The 17700-nt window shown below is 44.4% G+C and overlaps 2 protein-coding genes across 3 annotated transcripts; one reads left to right on the forward strand and one right to left on the reverse strand.

The window, feature by feature from the left end:
* Positions 1-6217, forward strand: LOC130165253 (protein FAM117B-like; the record flags this gene model as incomplete). The annotated part of the gene is made up of 7 exons (XM_056370354.1): positions 1-156; positions 1009-1092; positions 1227-1337; positions 1513-1656; positions 1830-2037; positions 2124-2244; positions 2958-6217. Coding segments are annotated over 7 exons (1050 nt in total), but the record flags the coding sequence as incomplete, so codon positions are not given.
* ical1 (islet cell autoantigen 1-like) lies at positions 6125-17577 on the reverse strand. Of its 2 annotated transcripts, XM_056370352.1 has the most exons (15): positions 17485-17577; positions 16757-16784; positions 16483-16633; positions 13052-13124; positions 12706-12829; positions 12384-12582; positions 12158-12283; positions 11697-11795; positions 11513-11598; positions 11069-11118; positions 10742-10786; positions 10373-10600; positions 9295-9597; positions 9091-9186; positions 6125-8934 (listed from the first exon to the last, which is right to left on the reverse strand). In XM_056370352.1, exons 2-15 carry the CDS (start codon positions 16765-16767, stop codon positions 8819-8821), a joined length of 1707 nt encoding a protein of 568 aa, XP_056226327.1. In that variant the 5' UTR covers positions 16768-16784; positions 17485-17577; the 3' UTR covers positions 6125-8818. The 2 variants fall into 2 exon arrangements, with proteins under 2 accessions (XP_056226327.1, XP_056226328.1); XM_056370353.1 differs by lacking the exon at positions 10373-10600 and having other exon boundaries at positions 17485-17557.
* Between the last annotated feature and the right edge of the window lie 123 nt (positions 17578-17700).

The following is a 17700-nucleotide window of genomic DNA, read 5'->3' on the forward strand; positions in this document are numbered from 1 at the left end:
GCTCTCTGCTCTTTCATTCTCCTCTTGGTCTCCCGCCATCGCGTCCAGCTGTGGCCCTCACAGGGCGCGATCGCTGGCGCTCACCTGACAGGTCCCTGGCCTCAGGACGACAGCCAGCACCAACACGTTCCCTACATGAGGGACAAAGCGACGCAGGTGAGTGTGTGTGTGTGTGTGTGTGGGAAGTAGAGCTGAGGCTTACAGGAATGTTCTGCAGGTGATTACAATCAAAGAACAGAAATGAATAACCTGACCCCATGGCCGCGCTACATGGACATTTAAATGATAACCACAGTCATTCGGGTTCAGTGAGTCATGTATCGACAAAAGTTTATGGCAATTAAAGGATCAAAGTGCAGGAGTGACCATTTATGACAGTTCAAGGAGTAAGAAACAGATAATTCATGTTTGTCCATCAGATTTAGTTCGTCAGGTGAAGTGCAGTCCTGCAGGTTGGAGTGGTTTCTTCGCCTGTTGCTGATGAAAGTCTTTGTTTTTTAATAGAAATCAAAGTCTTTCAAGAAAATGTGGAAATATTCTCACTGCACTGGCAGATTCTGTCACGTTTAAAAGACTCATTTAAACAATAGTCACTTGCTAAGAAGGATATTTTTTGCAGTAATCTTGTGACCCCCGTCTTGATTATCTTGAGGACCCGTTGTGGGTCCCTACCCCCGGTTTGGGAACCATTGCCCCGGGGTATCAGACACTGCAGACAGATGCTAGATGTTCGGTTGGCATGGAGACATTAGAGGCAGCATCAGCTAAGTCGCTGCTAACAGAAGCATATTTATACTGTGTTATTTTCATTAGTTGAGCCCTAACAGCACAGAGTAACGGCAAGTCTGTGAAAACAGGACTGTGGATGAATTGCATTATTTATGCATTTATTAATCCAGGATTAAATCCAGGTCTGGTTTTCATGCCACGTTTTTCCTCCTGATTTGGCTTCTTTGTGCTAGTATTTGATGTTTAGCTCTGACCTGTGTGTGTGTGTGTGTGTGTTAGACCCCCAGGGCCTGGGCAGATGAGAGGAGGAGGGGCTCTCACAAACGCTCGGCCTCCTGTGGGAGCACCGACCAGCTCAAGGAGGTCAGTGTTTCAGAAACATGCTCTTTTGTGTTTTAAATAAACACTGTGTGTGTGTCTGTGTATCACTGCCATTAATGTGTGTGTACATCTGTATGTCTGCATTACAGTGTGTGTCTCTCTGTGAACCTCTCCAGATTGCCAAATTGCGTCAGCAGCTTCAGCGCAGCAAACGCAGCAGCCGCCATCGGAGGGATAAAGACCGCAAGTCCCCGTTCAATGGCAGCCACACCATCATCCAGTCGCAGGTGATCAACAGATCAATCTCTCCATCTATCTATCTAGTAATTATTTTCATTTTTAAAAGAAGGCAGGTAACTTTAAATATGGAGCTTTAATGTCTTTTCTGTCAACATCTGTAAACAGCTGCAGAATCTGTATTCACCGCAGACAAATGTGTGTGTCCTGTGTTTTCTTCTTCAGTCCCCGATGCCCAAGACCATTCTGATACCCATCCCTATATCCAAGTCATCGGCGCCTCGCTTCCGCAACAGCGTGGAGGGTCTCAACCAGGAGATCGAACGCATCATCATCCGGGACACCCCCGAGAAGGACGAGACCATCGTTGTGAGTTTCACTCACTGAGATTTCAGGGTCATTGTGTCTGAAAATGTGTTTTTTCTTCTTCACTGACTAATTGACATTCAAGGATTCACAGGGTTAAACCCTCGGTGCGATGTTGTTATTGTGACCTCATTTGTGTGTGTGTGTGTGTGTGTGTGTGTGTGTGTGTGTGACAGCCACAGGATGTCCCAGATGGGCACCGCGCACCCCCACCTGTCCCCCCGCAGCGCAGCAGCAGCACCCGCAGTATCGACACACAGACACCCTCAGGGGGCGGCTTGAGTGGTAACCATAGCAACTGCAGTAGCCGCCCAGACTCCATCTCGCCCTCCTACCTCACCGTCCTCAACGACACGGGTGGAGGCAGCCCCTACGAGGAGAAAGGTGATCAACACACACACACACACACACACACACACATATTGTACACATGCTCTTCACACACCATGTTTGTGTGTGCGTGTCCTCAGAGCTGGGCCCCTGCTCCCCGCTGCCTAAATACGCTGCCTCTCCCAGACCCAACAACAGCTACATGTTCAAGAGAGAACCTCCAGAGGGCTGCGAGAAGGTCAAAGTGATCGAGGAGTCCATGTGAGTAGAAAGACAACACAGACAGAGTGTTAGACGATGAAGGAGACACCCACGGTCTCTCCTGATTGGCTCTCATCAGACTCGACTACCAGTGGGGAATACAACATGGATAAAGAATTACAAGTAACTAAGCGTAACTAACCGCCTCCTGGCCCTAGCTTCATAGTAGGCGTATGGACACACGGAGGACTAACAGACAGGATGTGGGCCGTTCACATCTGTAACCTGCGAGTCCTTTAGTTTTATGGAACTGCGACACCACATTCGTGCCGTGCTGCTTTCCCGAATAACAGGAAATGAAATAATTGGCTTGTATTCATCAAAGAGATGGAAACTTTGACTTTTCTTATTTACTCAGAAATCACATGGGCAGGGTTTCCTGCAGCGTTTTATTGTGAAGGCGCCCCACCTCACTTGAAATAAAGGAGGCATCCGCTCAAAGGAAATTACTGTTCAGACAATAATCGTATCTCTCACCTTTCCTCTGTTAAATTTAATTTCATCCCTCTGTTTGTTTTATGCTTTAACATCAGGGAGGAATCATGCTAATCATGTAGCATCGCAGTATAACTCGCTGTCACTAACGGTGTTGTGTTGATGCCCGGCACCTGTTCCTCCTTTGTTGTTGTGGATATAAAACTGACAATAAAATGTAAGACATGTTTCCAGCTGTGTGGTGTACAGCACATGACTGTGTCCCTGTGTGTTTCCAGGCCCAAACCTCTGCAGGAGATCCCTCCCTTCCTGTGTCCCGACCGCAACAAGGTCAACTTCATCCCCAACAGCGGCTCTGCCTTCTGCCTTGTCAGCATCCTCAAGCCCTTACTCCCCGCCCCGGACCTCAACTTCCGCCCCGGGGTGGGTCTGCGAAGCCTGTCCCCGTCCCTCGTGCCTCTGTCCACCCAGCCCTGCCTCCTGGAGGAGCCCGAGAGTTTCTGACGAGGCGTTTTAAGTCACCACAAACCCCCGAAACAGCCACCCACGAGAATTGGAAAACATTTGAAACTAGGAAACAACCCTTCAGCTCCAAAAAATGCCTTCAGCATGCCAGCTAAGCTCTCTCTGATGTCCTTATCTTGTTGAAAAAGTGCTTCCCACTGCCTCTCCTCCTCAGACAACTACAACGTGAGAGTCCTGCAGCCCAGTGTAGGTGTCTGCAGCCAACATTTCATCGCTTTCTTCTACCTTTAGTGCTGGTTATGTTCCTGTTTTTTGGGAGGAAAAGGGTAAAAGGACAGACTCTTTTATTTCATCGTATTATATTACATAATACGCCTTTCCACGGACATATCTCTTTTTCTATCTCTAGTTATTTCTCTTGATATAAAATATGCCTTCCATTAAAAAAAAAAAAAGGCCCGCAGGTTTCCTTGGCGACCAAGAGATTGACCATAGAGGCTAATTTTGGTGCTGCCAGTTATATCGTAGCAAAACCTGAAAGGTCGTGACAAGGAGAAGTTAAAAAATGTGCCTGATATTTTCGACCGCTCAGTTTCCCCAAACCAGCGTAGCGCTCTGATCATGTTTGATCTTTGTACTATGGTGGCCATAGATACATGCAGAGGGGCGGGGCCTAGCCTCAAAAGTACAAGGTGGTCCAGAGTCCAGTACACAATATACGTAGACCACCTGTGAGCCAAATCCAGACATCTGTTTTCAGCTGCTTCCAGTGACAGCTGACTAAACTGGTACAAGCTGATGCCTTTGTTACACTAACTGGTAGCAGCGAGCTGGTCCCGCTGAGCGGTGTGTATCTATTGGAAACACAGGCCAGGGCTATGATGTGTGCAGCGTGTTCAACCTGTGTCTGCTCGCCCCTCCTTCCCTAAGCGCCAGCCTTTTGCTCACAGTGTCCTTTTTTTACTCCACCGCCATCACAACCACAACCACAACCTCCTCCTCTTCTGCTCCTTTTCCCCCTCCCTCTCTCTCCCCTTTTCTTTCCCTCACTGTCACTGTAATGCTGATTTCCTTCTGTCTTGCTCAAACTGTGTTGTTGTGAAATGTGTCCAGAGGGGCCTCGTCCCCCCCCCCCCAGGAGAGACCTCCTCTGGCTTGCAGGGCTCTGGACATGGAGAGGTCGTGAACCCAAATGCTGCACTGCAGACTATTGGAGTATGTTGGGATGTTCAAATCAGATACAACCAACCTTTTTTTTTCAGTGGTCTGACTTACAAATGCTTTAATATTAGTAGCTGGTGATCACAGTGGAGCATTTAGACGCCAAAGCCAGATGGAGACAGAAAACACAACCTCAAATGAATGCTAATGTTGCTCTAAATGCTAACAAGGCAGGTTTAAATATGCATGACTTAATACGCAACAAAGTTAAAGTTAAAAAAAAACAACTTCCTGTGTGGGTGTGGTTAAATTAAATTTGACTGACAGCAGCCAGGCAACATGAGACTTTAGCTGTGTCCCATTTCAGGGAGCCGCTGTAGACCGCGAAGGCCGAGTCGAAATGAGCCGGTCTGGTCTATGGAGGATTTACGTTGTGCGTCACTTGCCCGCCGTTACCGTTACGTACTGCACGGGGATTGGTCCAAAACCTCTATTTTTACGTCCGCGTTAGGACGTCAAATTCGTACGTCTTAAGACGATATAAAAATGCTGAATTTACAATTTACAAAGACTATATTTTTTAAATTACGTCTTGACGTAATTGACGTACAGCCGTTACATCTTAATACATTTAAAAAAAAAAAAAATTATATGTAACGTCTGACTTTATTGACGTCTACTAGACGTTTCGTCATCAACGGTAACTGACGTGTACAGATGTTACGTCTGAAAGACAATATTTTAAATAAATAAATAACGTCTGTACACGTCAATAACGGCTAACGACGACATAAAATGCCATCACGTCAGTTACGTCTGAAGACGATATAAAATAACCCCTGTAGACGTAATTAACTTGTAAATACAGTTATTCCAGTGTCGGACTGTTTGATGACTCTAAGTCTAAAAAGCTGATTAAAAAACTAAATGACATGACTGATATCTGAATTTCTGAGGGTAGGTTGTCATGGTGATTGAAGTGTAGTACTGTTGGTTGACAGCCTCTCCGTGCGCCTGGTCCACCCTCCTGTATATGTCATTACTACTTGACTGTGCCTGCTATGGTGGGATAGGAATGTACTGGATTTGTAAATATAGAGGCACACTGTGTTTGTATTATCAGCTGACAAAGATATGTATCTGAATGAGTCAATAATTGTACCATATAATACCCCCCCCCTCCTCCTCCACCTCCCCACCCCCCTCCTGTTCCTCTGCTGAGTACTGTGAATTACTATGTCTCATTATTGTGAATAATTATGTATTTATTTATCAGACAGGAGTGTAATTGGGTCTTCAGAGAATTTTAATCAAGAGTAGATTACATCGTCCATCTCAGGTTGTAGTGAATAGGAAACAAAAACAGATAAACTTACTTCTCAGTGCACACTAACAAGTCTACACTACTTTAAGTGAGCAAAAACAACAGCTGCTATTTCTGTAGCCTCACACAGTGGAAATCCTGAATGATGTAAACCTGTAGCAGAGTAGAAGTGGGTGTTGTTTGTTCAGTGACCTGATTTGAGTTAACAACCACTTGCTAAAATGGTTATGTAACAAATAATGTCTTTAAGAAACAAAGAGTTCTGTTCCAAAATGAGAGATATCCACGTGCTGGAAAACAATCACACAACAGCGACATGCTCTTATTTGTCGTTTTTAGAAATATGTTTACAGAAAAATAAATAAAGTAGTTCGAAAGAGCAGATTCATATATGTCAAAAAAATACAGATTTATTTCCAACTTTTTCTTTTTTGAAAGTGGATAAACAGCATTTTGGAATGAGGCTCCACATAAGAAAACTCAACACAATGATGATATGTTTGCTTGTCCAGTTTATTGGAAACAGAACTGCCAAGTTTTCATCTGTTAAACTCCTCCAGTGAAATAAAAAGGCATAGTTGAATTAAATGAAGCGTTTGTGATTGAATTGAGAAATACATTCTTATTTTTTAAAGCGTGTGAATCAACAGTAAAAAGTAAAATACATGAGGTGACAGAAATATTAATACAGTTGTTCCCCTGTGACTGATGTTTAAATGCTGCATCAGAAACAAGAAAAAAAAGCATAGACACTAATGTGTATAAAAGTATTCGTGAGTTGTCTTACTCATAAAACATGAGGAATTTTTCCCATAATGCACTCCGATCATCTTAGCTAGCACAAATGTCATAACTGAGGATTTGGTTTCAGTCGGTGCATGTACAAGTTTTCACATCTCAACAGAAAGCTGAAGCTTTGCATCGTCATTTTGCACCAAAACCAAAAAGGTAAACATTCAAAAATGTCAGTCTTGGTATTTTCTTTTCCCTCAAAAACAAAACTGAATCAGTGGGAATTAAATCCACATCAGGTACATTATAAATCCATTGAGATGGTAACAGCTCTCCAGTGTTGATTCCTTTCCCTTACAACAATATATATATATATATCTCACACAAGAGCTAAAAATATGAATTATTTTACAGTGTTATTTAATAGTGTTACTTTATCTTTACAGTGTTGTGCAAAACAATTAACATCTGATTTTGCAGTGACAGTGATATAATCTGGAAATTACTTTCTGTTATTTGTACATTTGTAGGACTTCAACAACCCACTAATAATAATAATAAATTCCCTTTGTCCTACTTACAAAATAAATGTTTCATCCTTCACACATTTTTCTTGGCCTTGGACTTGTGATTGTGAAACTTTAACCACAGATGGGACAGGAGATGATTTCAAACATTTCCTGTTTTGACTCTACATTCAAACCAACAGAATCTGGAATGGAAAGTTAAACAGTCAGTAAAAGGCTGTTGGCATCACAGAAGCTTAGATCTCCACTGCGCCTGTAATCTGACACCATCGGCCGCCTCCGAGGACGAGATGGTTCACAGCTCATCACGGACTTTAGACCTCTAACTGAATCCCTCACAGCTCTGAGAAAGCAGAGTTTTCCTTCCGCTGATCATTGCACGTTATTTATCCAAATGGTGGAGTCTTCACGATGGTCTGTATTACAAAGTGAGATCAGTCTGCTCTGGCTTTAAAACAACAAACTCTTAGCTGCATAAGTTGTGGTTCAGTTCCCAGATTTTTCCAAACACGTTTATTCTATTACTGCACATCAGAGTCTAAAACCATTTCCTCCTTCTATCTCATTAGATTATGACTGTAAATGAAAGTCACTGGGAGCTTTTAATAGAAAATAAATATACATTGATAATTTAATCATTATAAATGCATTTCAGTCAGATAGACTTCATCCGATATTCGAGTGTCTCTGTGAGGCTGTGCTTTGAGCTCAATGCAAACATCATTCTCATATTGTCAATGCTGAGGATCGGCAGGTAATATTAACCCACTTGGTTTAGCATATGAGCATGCTAACATTTGCTAATTAGCATAAGTACAGCTGAGGCTGATGGGAAAGACTTTTCATCAGTTTTTTGTCCTTTACGACCAAAAACCTGTAAAATCAGAGGATGACATTGTTATGATTCATCCTGTGAACCTCATGATGGCCTATATAATAAATCCTACACTTGTTTACAGCCTTACAGAGGTGCATTCAGGATAAGGTGTTTTTGTGTCTTTACATCCTATTTTCTCACCTCTGCTGTCATGGCTGAAGCTCGTGTCGTATCAAACACGTCACTCGTGTTCCTGATGATGTTGCATATAATTAATAGTTAGCTCTCTGGCTGGATGAGAAGAGCCAGAGTTAAAGCAGAGCCAAGTGCTGACCAGCTTCATGATACCAGAGGATCACTGATGTGAGGCTGAACTCAGCTTTGTGGCCTTTGCTGCAGTTGGAGCTTCGCTGCTGTTTCTGTGCAAACACAGGCTCAGTGACAGGAACAGGCTGCCGCCTCATCTCATACACACCACGTCCAGTTTATAATCACTCCTGTGTGACAATCATGTGCTACTACATATAAACAACGTAATAAGAGTAAATAGAGTCTTTTTAATATCCTGTGTCTCTTGTGATGTGTACACACAGCAAACCGACACACACCCAAACGATGCAAACATTAATAAAAAACAGAAGTACACAACGGCGTCCAGAAGCAACCTGGAACACAAACACTCTCCGCCTGACAGAAGCCGCAAGAACAAAGTGAAGAGTAACACAAACCACATGAGGTCTGCTGTGTGCACGAGTCAGTGGCTTCTTGTGTTAGTGTTAACAGTCTCTGTCAAAGCTGCAGCAGCAGTTCAGCCACTCACCAACAGAGTTTAACCATCGTCTCTACTGACGGTGTAAAATATCATCTTCCAGTGTAACAATAAGATCGTATGTTCAAGTGTGGACACGTGCACACGTCTCTCCATGTAACAGAACTGCAGGTGCATGTGTGAGCATCATGTCTGTGTGTGTGTGTGTTAGATCATTTACTTGGTTGTTGACATGAAAAAGTTGCTGACATCCAGATTCTTGAAGAGAAATCATACATTCACAAACACACAGGCGCACACACACACACACACACACACACACACACACACACACACAAAGGGCTTCAGGCATTGAGCAGCTCATCCGCAGAGCGTCCAATGGCGTCTGGGTTGGAAAGAGGGTCCAGGTCTGCGAACAGGTTGAACCAGGCAGACATGTCTTTGGATCCACTTGGAGCAGCTGCACACACACACACACACACATACACACACACACACACACACACACACACACACACACACACACACACACACATTACTATGGATCAACACTTCAAATAAAACACAGAAACAGTGTAAGATATGGAGCTTTAATCACAGAGGAAACAGATCTTACCATTAGCTGCTGGACTTGGAGCCGACTGAGCTGATTGGTTCTGACCAGGAGGAGGCTGCAGAGGCGGAGCTTGGAACATCGGGGGGGTTGACCAGCCTGAAAGATGAAGCGGGGATGAATTATAAAAAGTAGTTTATATTCTTTCTGCTGGTGTTAGTGAGGCGCAGTGAGCTCATCCCTCCAGCAGAGGGCAGTGTGTCTGACCTGTGGCGCTCAGACTGTGATCCAGCAGCTGGGAGGGCAGGAAGCCTGTAGGGCTGGGGGGGTTAGAAGGCAGACGTGCCGCTTGCCCACTGCCCGTTGCCACCTCGGCTGCAGGTTGGACTTTGGGAGGGTCGAACATCCCGAAAGCATCTTGCCACTCTTTGCTGAACTCATCGCTGGCTCCTGGTCCTGGACTGAGGAGATCTTTGAGGAAAGCCATGTCGCCCTTCTCACTGTCCTCCTCCTCCGGTCTCAGCCCTGTCCCTGCAGGGTGGGGGGGGCCTCCTGAGAGCAGACCGTCACCTAGAGAGGGGAGAGGGAACGAAAAGAGGGGGTGCTGTGTAAGACCAGAGTCAGCTGATTTAAATGTGAAAAAGTCTCATTAGAGGTGTCCTACAGTAATTTCCTCAAACTCCATTTGTACAATCGAGAACTGGACAAAGCAGATAAGTAGATATCAGGTGAAGCTATTCACAACAAGGCCAATCGTTTATTTCCTGGATGTTCACAGATACGCTCCAACACTAGCAACAAGAACAGAAACCTATGTGTAGCAGAAGAATTCACAGCTCTACAGGGTGTTAGGTGGTGGAATATTTCCCAGCCAGAGCCAGTTAATGCTATGGATGAAACAAAATACATATTTCGTGTTAATGAGAGCGTTAGAGGCGCTGGCAGAGGGACTTTGTTACCTCTGAACGGAGCCAGTTTGGCTGTTTCCTTGATCCAGTCAATATGCTAAGCTAACAGCTACACGGTGTCAATCTTCTAATGCATTTCTGGCCAAGGAATCAGACTGGCGTATTTCCCAGTATTCCTTTCAGCGGATCGTATTTAAACATGACATTGGTATTTTTACACGAAGCTGCTCTAACGTCACTGCGAACGCAGAAACTCAGACGTGAGATTGTTTTTTCCTAAAAGACAAAAGGTGAGGGAAACAAAGCCTCACACCAGCAGAGCACACCGATGCAGATCTAAAGTGCAAAAGGAAGCAGAGGTGAAATCCCAGCAGAGGGGAGAAAGCTGAGAACCAGTCAGGCAGCTGGAAAGAGGAGGAAACAGTCAGCCAGTTTACCAGTGGCAGGCAGCTGTGAGAGGCTGGACGTGAGGCTCCCAAAGCCCCAGGCCTCATCCTGGTCTCCACCCTGAGGAGGAGGCAGGAGCTGGGGCTGCAGCGGGACGTTTGTTGGGAGCCGTGGCTGCGGCAGATCACAGGCCATGAGCATCAGACCGTCGTCAGAGTCCATCGACAGTCCTCCGAGATCCCGCAGGGCTGAGGTGGGCGTGGGAGCTTTTTTGTGCGCTGAGATCAAAGTGTCATAAAGCCAACAGGTTTCCAGTCCAGTCAGCAACAGCAATCCCAGTGTACACAGTTCAGCTATTTACACAAGGGCATCAAAACACCAACACAGGTTCTCACACTCACACACACACACACACTTACCACAGTCACTGGCTTGGCTCTGTCCATCACTGCTGTGGGCGGGATCTGGAAAACAACAAAATAAAAGTCATGATTTTTTTATTTGACAATAACAATGTGAATCTAAAGTTAGTTTCCTCTGTGTTTGGATTCATGCCAACTGTAATGAAGGTACTACCCTATTACTACACAAGGGTACGCCATGAATCAGCTGTTCCAATCGGAGAGAACGGAGGTGCGCTTGTGCGTAAGAACACGGTAGACACAGAAAACTAAAATACAACATCATGATTTCTGAAATGGTCCAAAAAATACAGGCCGTTTCAGCCTGCAGGGGGCAGTACACACCTGCGTCAGAGGCACTTCCTGATGGCTTGTCGTCATCCAAGGACACCAGACTGAGGGAGAAGGAGGGAGGAGGAGGAGGAGAGAGGGGGGGTAATGAAATGTGGCTCATCTAGCTGGCGAGACGTGGTTTTGCTATTTATAGCGATACAGCAGTCTCTGTTTAATTCAGAGCGCAGCGAAGTTTAGATATTCAACAAAACACAAAGGACAGAACCGAGAGAGTAAGAAAATACAGAGATGGAAAGTGTGTGTGTGTGTGTGTGTGTGTTAATGATGACAGGGCAGAGACAGATGGTACAGCAGAATGTGTGTGTATTAGCACCAGGTTCAATAACACACATCAGACTGTACTTAATTTATTAATGATTTACTAATAAATGAAATTTCTGGTCACATGAAACAAACAAAATGAAAATACATCATGTGTGTTTGATGTGTTCTCACCTGTCCGTGTTGCTCTGTGGAGCCTTCTCCTTCTTATCCGCCTGTTTCTCCATCTCTGTTATCTGCTCCAGCGGATCTCGCAGGTCCTGTATGAGAGATAAAGGTAAAGACGTTATTAATATTATTATTATTACAGTTGGACCGCTGCAGTCAGAGGCAGCGGTGTCTCTTTCGTTCGACATACCTTGAGTGTGGTGAACTGGTAAGGTACGTGTCCTTGGAAGGCCTCGTGGATCTGCAGCATGGCGTGGGCCGTCTTCTCCCAGAACTGCAGCAGAGTGGTCTGCCAGGATCACAGACAGGTAGACAGGTAAAATACATCGCACTTAGCCCACAGGAAAAACAAGTGTTTACTAGCAAATCTTTTCAAAGTAACAGCTGAAATCCTGAAGTTAAGTTTACAGAAGCCTTGCAGGTGTCCGTCTCGCTGGATTCACACACTGTCTCTTGTCTGTTTAATCCACTAAATGCACTAAAGGACGTTTCTGCACTGTAAAATTACAAGCTGTTGTTTTTGTACGGATTAAAGAATCACAGGACACAGCCAGACTAAGTGCTGCCCCCCGTTTCCTGTCTTTGTGCTAATGCTTTAAACACAGACGTGAGAGAAGCTGAGCACAATCCAGTTTTAAAAAAGACACACACCTGGTAAGTACAGAGGGAGTGGGAGAGCATGTTGCAGCGGCTGGCTCCCAGCATGTCCACCTTCTGACACACATCATTCTTCAGCTTCTCAAACTGGCTCTTGGTCCCTCTGACCTGGGCTTGGACCTGACGACAGAAAGACAAACAGACACAACGGTGTGTGACATCACAGAGAGAGAGAGAGAGAGAGAGAACCCATCTTAAACTCAAGTGAGCGTCCTCTGACCTTGCGGAACTTCTCCAGCTGTTTGTAGGTGTCTGGGTCCAGTTCTTGGGATATGTCCTTCATCCAGAGCAGCGCTCCTCTGTACTCTGTGCGGGACTTCTCCATCCGACTGACTGTCAGCAGCGTGTCGGCGATGGCGCGCCGCCTGAAGGTCTCCACTTCCTGGTGCAAACGGTGCAGCGGAGGGCAAAGTGCCATCCTACAAAAAACAAAAATAAAAATAAGATACAGCAGGAGAAAATAATCAGCTTAGATATTCAGCCATATATTCAGTTCCTTGGCACTCAAATCATTGATTTCATGATTTTCTGCTGCTGCTGACCTCTGCTTGGCGGAGGTGCACAGGGCCTTGCTGGTGGCGTCCATCATGTTTCCAGCCTTGGTGCGATCGTGATCGGCCTGGAAGCGCAGAAACAGGCCGAGCTCGTTCTCCTCCTGAGACAAGCCTGTTACAGAAACGATGGCAGATTATGGTGCAAGATGAAAGTTCTGACTGCACATTAAGCTTTGTGTGTAAATACGTTGTTATCAGGAAACGGAGCCCAGATCATAAACATAAAAGCATAAATATAAAGCTACACCTTCTGTTTGGGAAAAGACTGTGATGACTCCTCTTGTTAGTCAGAGAACAGATCTCATACAGTCATTTAGTTTTGACTGTGACTCACGTGAAATCCTGTGCTGGTACTTCTCGATCACCTTCAGCAGCTCTGTGCACGTGGACTGAACCGAGCGGAAGAACTGAAGAGACAGAAAACAGGCTGAATCAGAATACTTTGCTTTACACACACACACACACACACACACACACACACACACACACACACACACACACACACACACACACCTGTCTGGCAGAGTGTGTCATTAAGGCCACTCCAGTGCTGCTGTCTGATGGAAAGGGAAGAGTGGGGGATGAACAGGTCACCTCACCTTTCAGAGACAGGGAGGTGTAAATGAAGACTCAGGACGTGTGTCTGTGCTTGAAGGCCAATCGTTGCTTTTATCTGTGACGGTCACAATGTTCGTTTTGCAACCTTATAACATGTGATCATTTATGTCAGTCACAGGAAACAGATTACAGACAATAGGTGAGACTGAAATTTTCTTTTTGCCCACCATGGAAAAACTAAGTAGGATATTGGGAGCAGAATTCATCATGTCCAAATGTATACTGTCATTTTAAAGCTCGATATTTTCCTCTTCTTCTGTGTTTTATTTTGAAGTATTGATCCATAAGAAGATATATTTGTGGTTTTAAGAGCCAGAAACCGTCTCAATGTAGTTTTACATCTCCTCTCTCAGGCTTCTTGTTCAGCCCTGAATTGTGTATTGGTATACGATAGTCAACTCCTCGCTGAGATGGAGGTTCTGAAGAACATCAGGGAAATGACTCCTGAGGAGAGAGGGAGACATTTCAGAGAAGAAATGTACAGAGAGCTGAGGCGAGTGGAGGAGGAGAGAAGAGCAAGAGTTGCTCTGGAAGAGCTGGAGAGACGCAGGAGAGAGAGAGAAAGAAACTGAGAGACTGAACAGTCTGAGAGAACGAGTCGAGGAGGTGAAGAGGAGGCAGGAGAGGAGGAGGAGGAGAAATGTGATGACGGCAGAGGAGCCCATCACGAGACCCAGACTCACACTGAGTGTGAGTGGAGGAGAAGAAGGAGGCGTGCAGACTCAAAGACCTGTAGCCAAACAACAGTCTGTGTGAGCAGGTCCACAGTTACCGCCTGTCCAGGACCAGCATCCTCAAGAAAACCTTCTCCTGAACTCTCTATCTCTCTCCCCCACTTCTTCTGAGGAGCAAAAAGTGCAACTGTAAATATACTTGTTTAATGTTGTTTGTAACTTTGATGATATAAACTTGTTTAACTTCATATTAAAACTTTTCTGCATTGAGAACATGTGAGCTGTACCTGCCGTTAAGTAGCTAAGACGTGGGTAGTTACACAAAAATGATGGTCATGTCCTTAAGAGCGTGCGAGAGCCGAGGGTGGAGATGATGTTACTGATTAACTCGAGAATAAACAGTCACTACTTTCAGTCGGACGCCAAACACCTGTCAGAGTCAGAGCTGTGCACAGGCTGCACAGTGATACGAGCAGAACCGATCACTTCATCAATTTAAGGTTTTCTAAAGACAATGAAAATTAAAGTTATAAACTCTGAAACTGCATTTTGCATTTAGAGAGAGCTAGATTTATTCTTACTAATAAACTATTGGCGTTCCTTGATTTTTAACTAAGTTCTTTGCTGATGGCTGAGAATAATCGACTTCATGGATATGGTCTGTGTTTTATATCTATCAAACAAACCAGATAACATTATAAAATCAATCAGGCTTGACAACCTGAATAAAATATTAAAGAATAACTAAACAAGAAACCAAAACAAAACAAAGGCAAAATAAATCAAATTCTGCATTACACAATGTCTTTCAAAAGATAAATACTGAATAAATCTAATCTGATGTTTCATTCAAGAAACCCTCAGGTTCCAGAATAAAAGCAGCTGAGATGAAATCTGAAAACGCAGCGAGGCAACGCTGAGATACCGAGCGCATAAAAACCCTGTAGCTGCACGGCTCCAAATCTAATCTGTCCTGGTGATATCTGAGCTCTGCCGGATCACAGAGGGCTCACACTCGAGGTGAAGTTGTTGAAGGAAGCAGAGGAAAGCAAAAAGCTGCTGTACAAAAAGAAATCTGTCTCAATTTCTTCTGGTCTTTCTTTTTTTGTCCTTCAACACTTTCCCCTGTTTGTTCATTCTGCTTGTGTCTCACGGCGGCTGAGTCGAGGGACAGTGAGAGCAGGACGACAGGAGAGGCCCGATCTGGTTTCAGAGCAAACAACAGCCTCACGGTGAATCTCCACCACGTCACCGTCTCACAGGACCACGCAGCCAGACGGCCCGTCATAACCACAAGGCCAGCCGGGTTTCGGCCAATCCAAACTGTCCCCTCCGAGCTGTAGCACAGGTGAGGAATGACGTGCTGGACTCTGCCGACTCACTGTTCACATCTCTGCATAATTAGAACTGTTAAAACTACAGAGCAAGAAAATAGCTCTGCAAACAATGGACACAGTGTAGATGTTCTGAGCGTCTTTGTGTTAACTGAGCAGCTATACAATGTGTGCTCCTTTCCAAAACTTCCCACAAGCTTCATTTTATTTTTAGAAGCACACGCTGCAGAGATGGACGGTAGAAACTGGGGTGTATGACTCAAACTCTGAGGGTAGAAAATGATGAATCCCATTATGGCTCAGCATAATGTGCACTAACTATATTTGTTTTCTTCTCTGTAGCTAAAACAGTTTTGTCAAATCATTTAAACCCAGTTTCCCCCCCTTTTTTTGTCTATAAGCACATCAACTACACAAGATTCATTTACTGAAGATATATGATGTTCAAACTACGGCTTTTATGGCAACACCGTTCCATCAAATGGAAATATTCCAGACGTCTCATGCGTCATATTTGACACCAGCACATTTAGGACATTAAGATCTCCAGTACAATCTTTAATAAACCAAGTCTGGCTGCTCAACATGAGTCTGTACCGACTGAACCAACAATTAGTCAGTGACGTTTTACCAATGACTGATTATTAAAACCTCTGAATGTAAAGTAAAGAGAGCATGGGAGAGAGCGCACGGTCTCTGCAGGCAACAATTCACTTATACACAAATCACACAGCTGCAAAAGGTTTAGATTTTACAAGCTCCACAATAACTCATAAGAGAAAAGTCCTGGGAAAAAACTGTTCATTTAGCACCATTTCTGGTTTGCTGTTGTGCTTTTTAATGATGGTTTTGGCAGAGAGTAACGCTCCTGCAGTTTTTGGAATTACAGAAGAGAAACCAAACATGGTTCCCTGGAAAAGATCTAGTGCTTAGGAAATGGCGACCACTGGTAGAAAAAAACAATATGTAATAAAAGGTAGTGGTGAGTCTTTACAGGATACAGTAATAAACATAATCAGATGGAGCATTTACAAGACTGTCCAGTGAAATATAATTGTGTTAGTATAAACATTGGTGGAGTCAGAGGTAACTCAGTTTGTGCTGTAGCCAAAAACCCTGAAGGTTTAAATTTCTCCTACCTCGAGCTTGGCGTCCAGGTCGGCGTCTGACGCCACCACATACTCGTCCTCCTTCTTGCCCGTGGCTTTGATGAGGACCTGCTTGGTCTTCCAGAACTTCTTCTGCATGCGAGCCATCACCGAGCTGTCGCTCAGCATGTCCCCCGCAAACCTGGTGACAGAGCAGCAGTCCAGGTTTTATACCTGGATGTGTACTGCTGCTTATAACAACAATGCTTCATATCATAATAATAGCTTTAACAGTGATGTGGTTAAATATGAAATTCACACATACCCGTCCATCATTGGATATTTGCTTGTTTCTGTTTTGACAAAAAAAAGAACAGATATTAAGACAGAGGAAGAGAATAATAAATAATGTGTAAGTCCATTAGGATTCATATTTTTCCTTGTTAGATAAGATTTTATATAAACTGACTGACAATGAGAGAAATACTCTCAATGAATGAAGTGACTGCTGCTCGTTTCCTGTTGAATTCTGCTGAAATACGAGGCATCATCCAACATGAAAACCGAGCTGACAGCTGTTCCTCCGGTGAGTTATAATCGACTTATACACCGTTATCACAGGTTATCTGTGGCTGGACAAAAACTCATGGCAGCTAAAGGCTAAAAAACCTAATCTAATATGGTTGTTGCAGCTGGGATCAAACACCTGCGACTTAAGGAGGAGTGGAGAACTGGGAGCCAGCTGGCTGTCGAGCAGGTGTTCAGTTACAACCAAGGCGCAGAAAGAAAGAAAGAAAGAAAAAACTCATTGTGGCTTTTTATCAGTATTGTGGAATTAATTAACACCGCGGTATTAAAATTTAAACAAACGTAACAGTAAGTCGAAAAAAAAGCTGCCAGAAAATGTGAAGGAGCTTGTGAGCTAGCAGCAGTTCAGCTAGCAGCGGGTGTCGTTGCCAAACCCGCGAAATGTCTTCACTTTACAAGAGACACAACGACTCCTTTGTTATAGTGAGATGTTTAATTAAATTAAAACAGCCGTTTTAACTCTACCTCGCTTTTAGTTTCGTCCAGCAGTCCGAGCATCTATGCGGCGCAGGTCGGTTAGCCTCCTCTCCCGACAGCCATCACCATCATCTGAGTCAGAGAAACAGGATATGCAAAGTAGCTGTGTCGCTGTTTGACCACGCGGGGTCGCTGCTGCTGAGGTCACGCCAAAGATCGTCTGTGGAGAAGATGCGCCACTTCAACGAATAACGAGATACTTTT

The sequence above is a fragment of the Seriola aureovittata genome, chromosome 24, assembly GCF_021018895.1.
Source record: "Seriola aureovittata isolate HTS-2021-v1 ecotype China chromosome 24, ASM2101889v1, whole genome shotgun sequence".
Lineage (NCBI taxonomy): Eukaryota > Metazoa > Chordata > Actinopteri > Carangiformes > Carangidae > Seriola > Seriola aureovittata.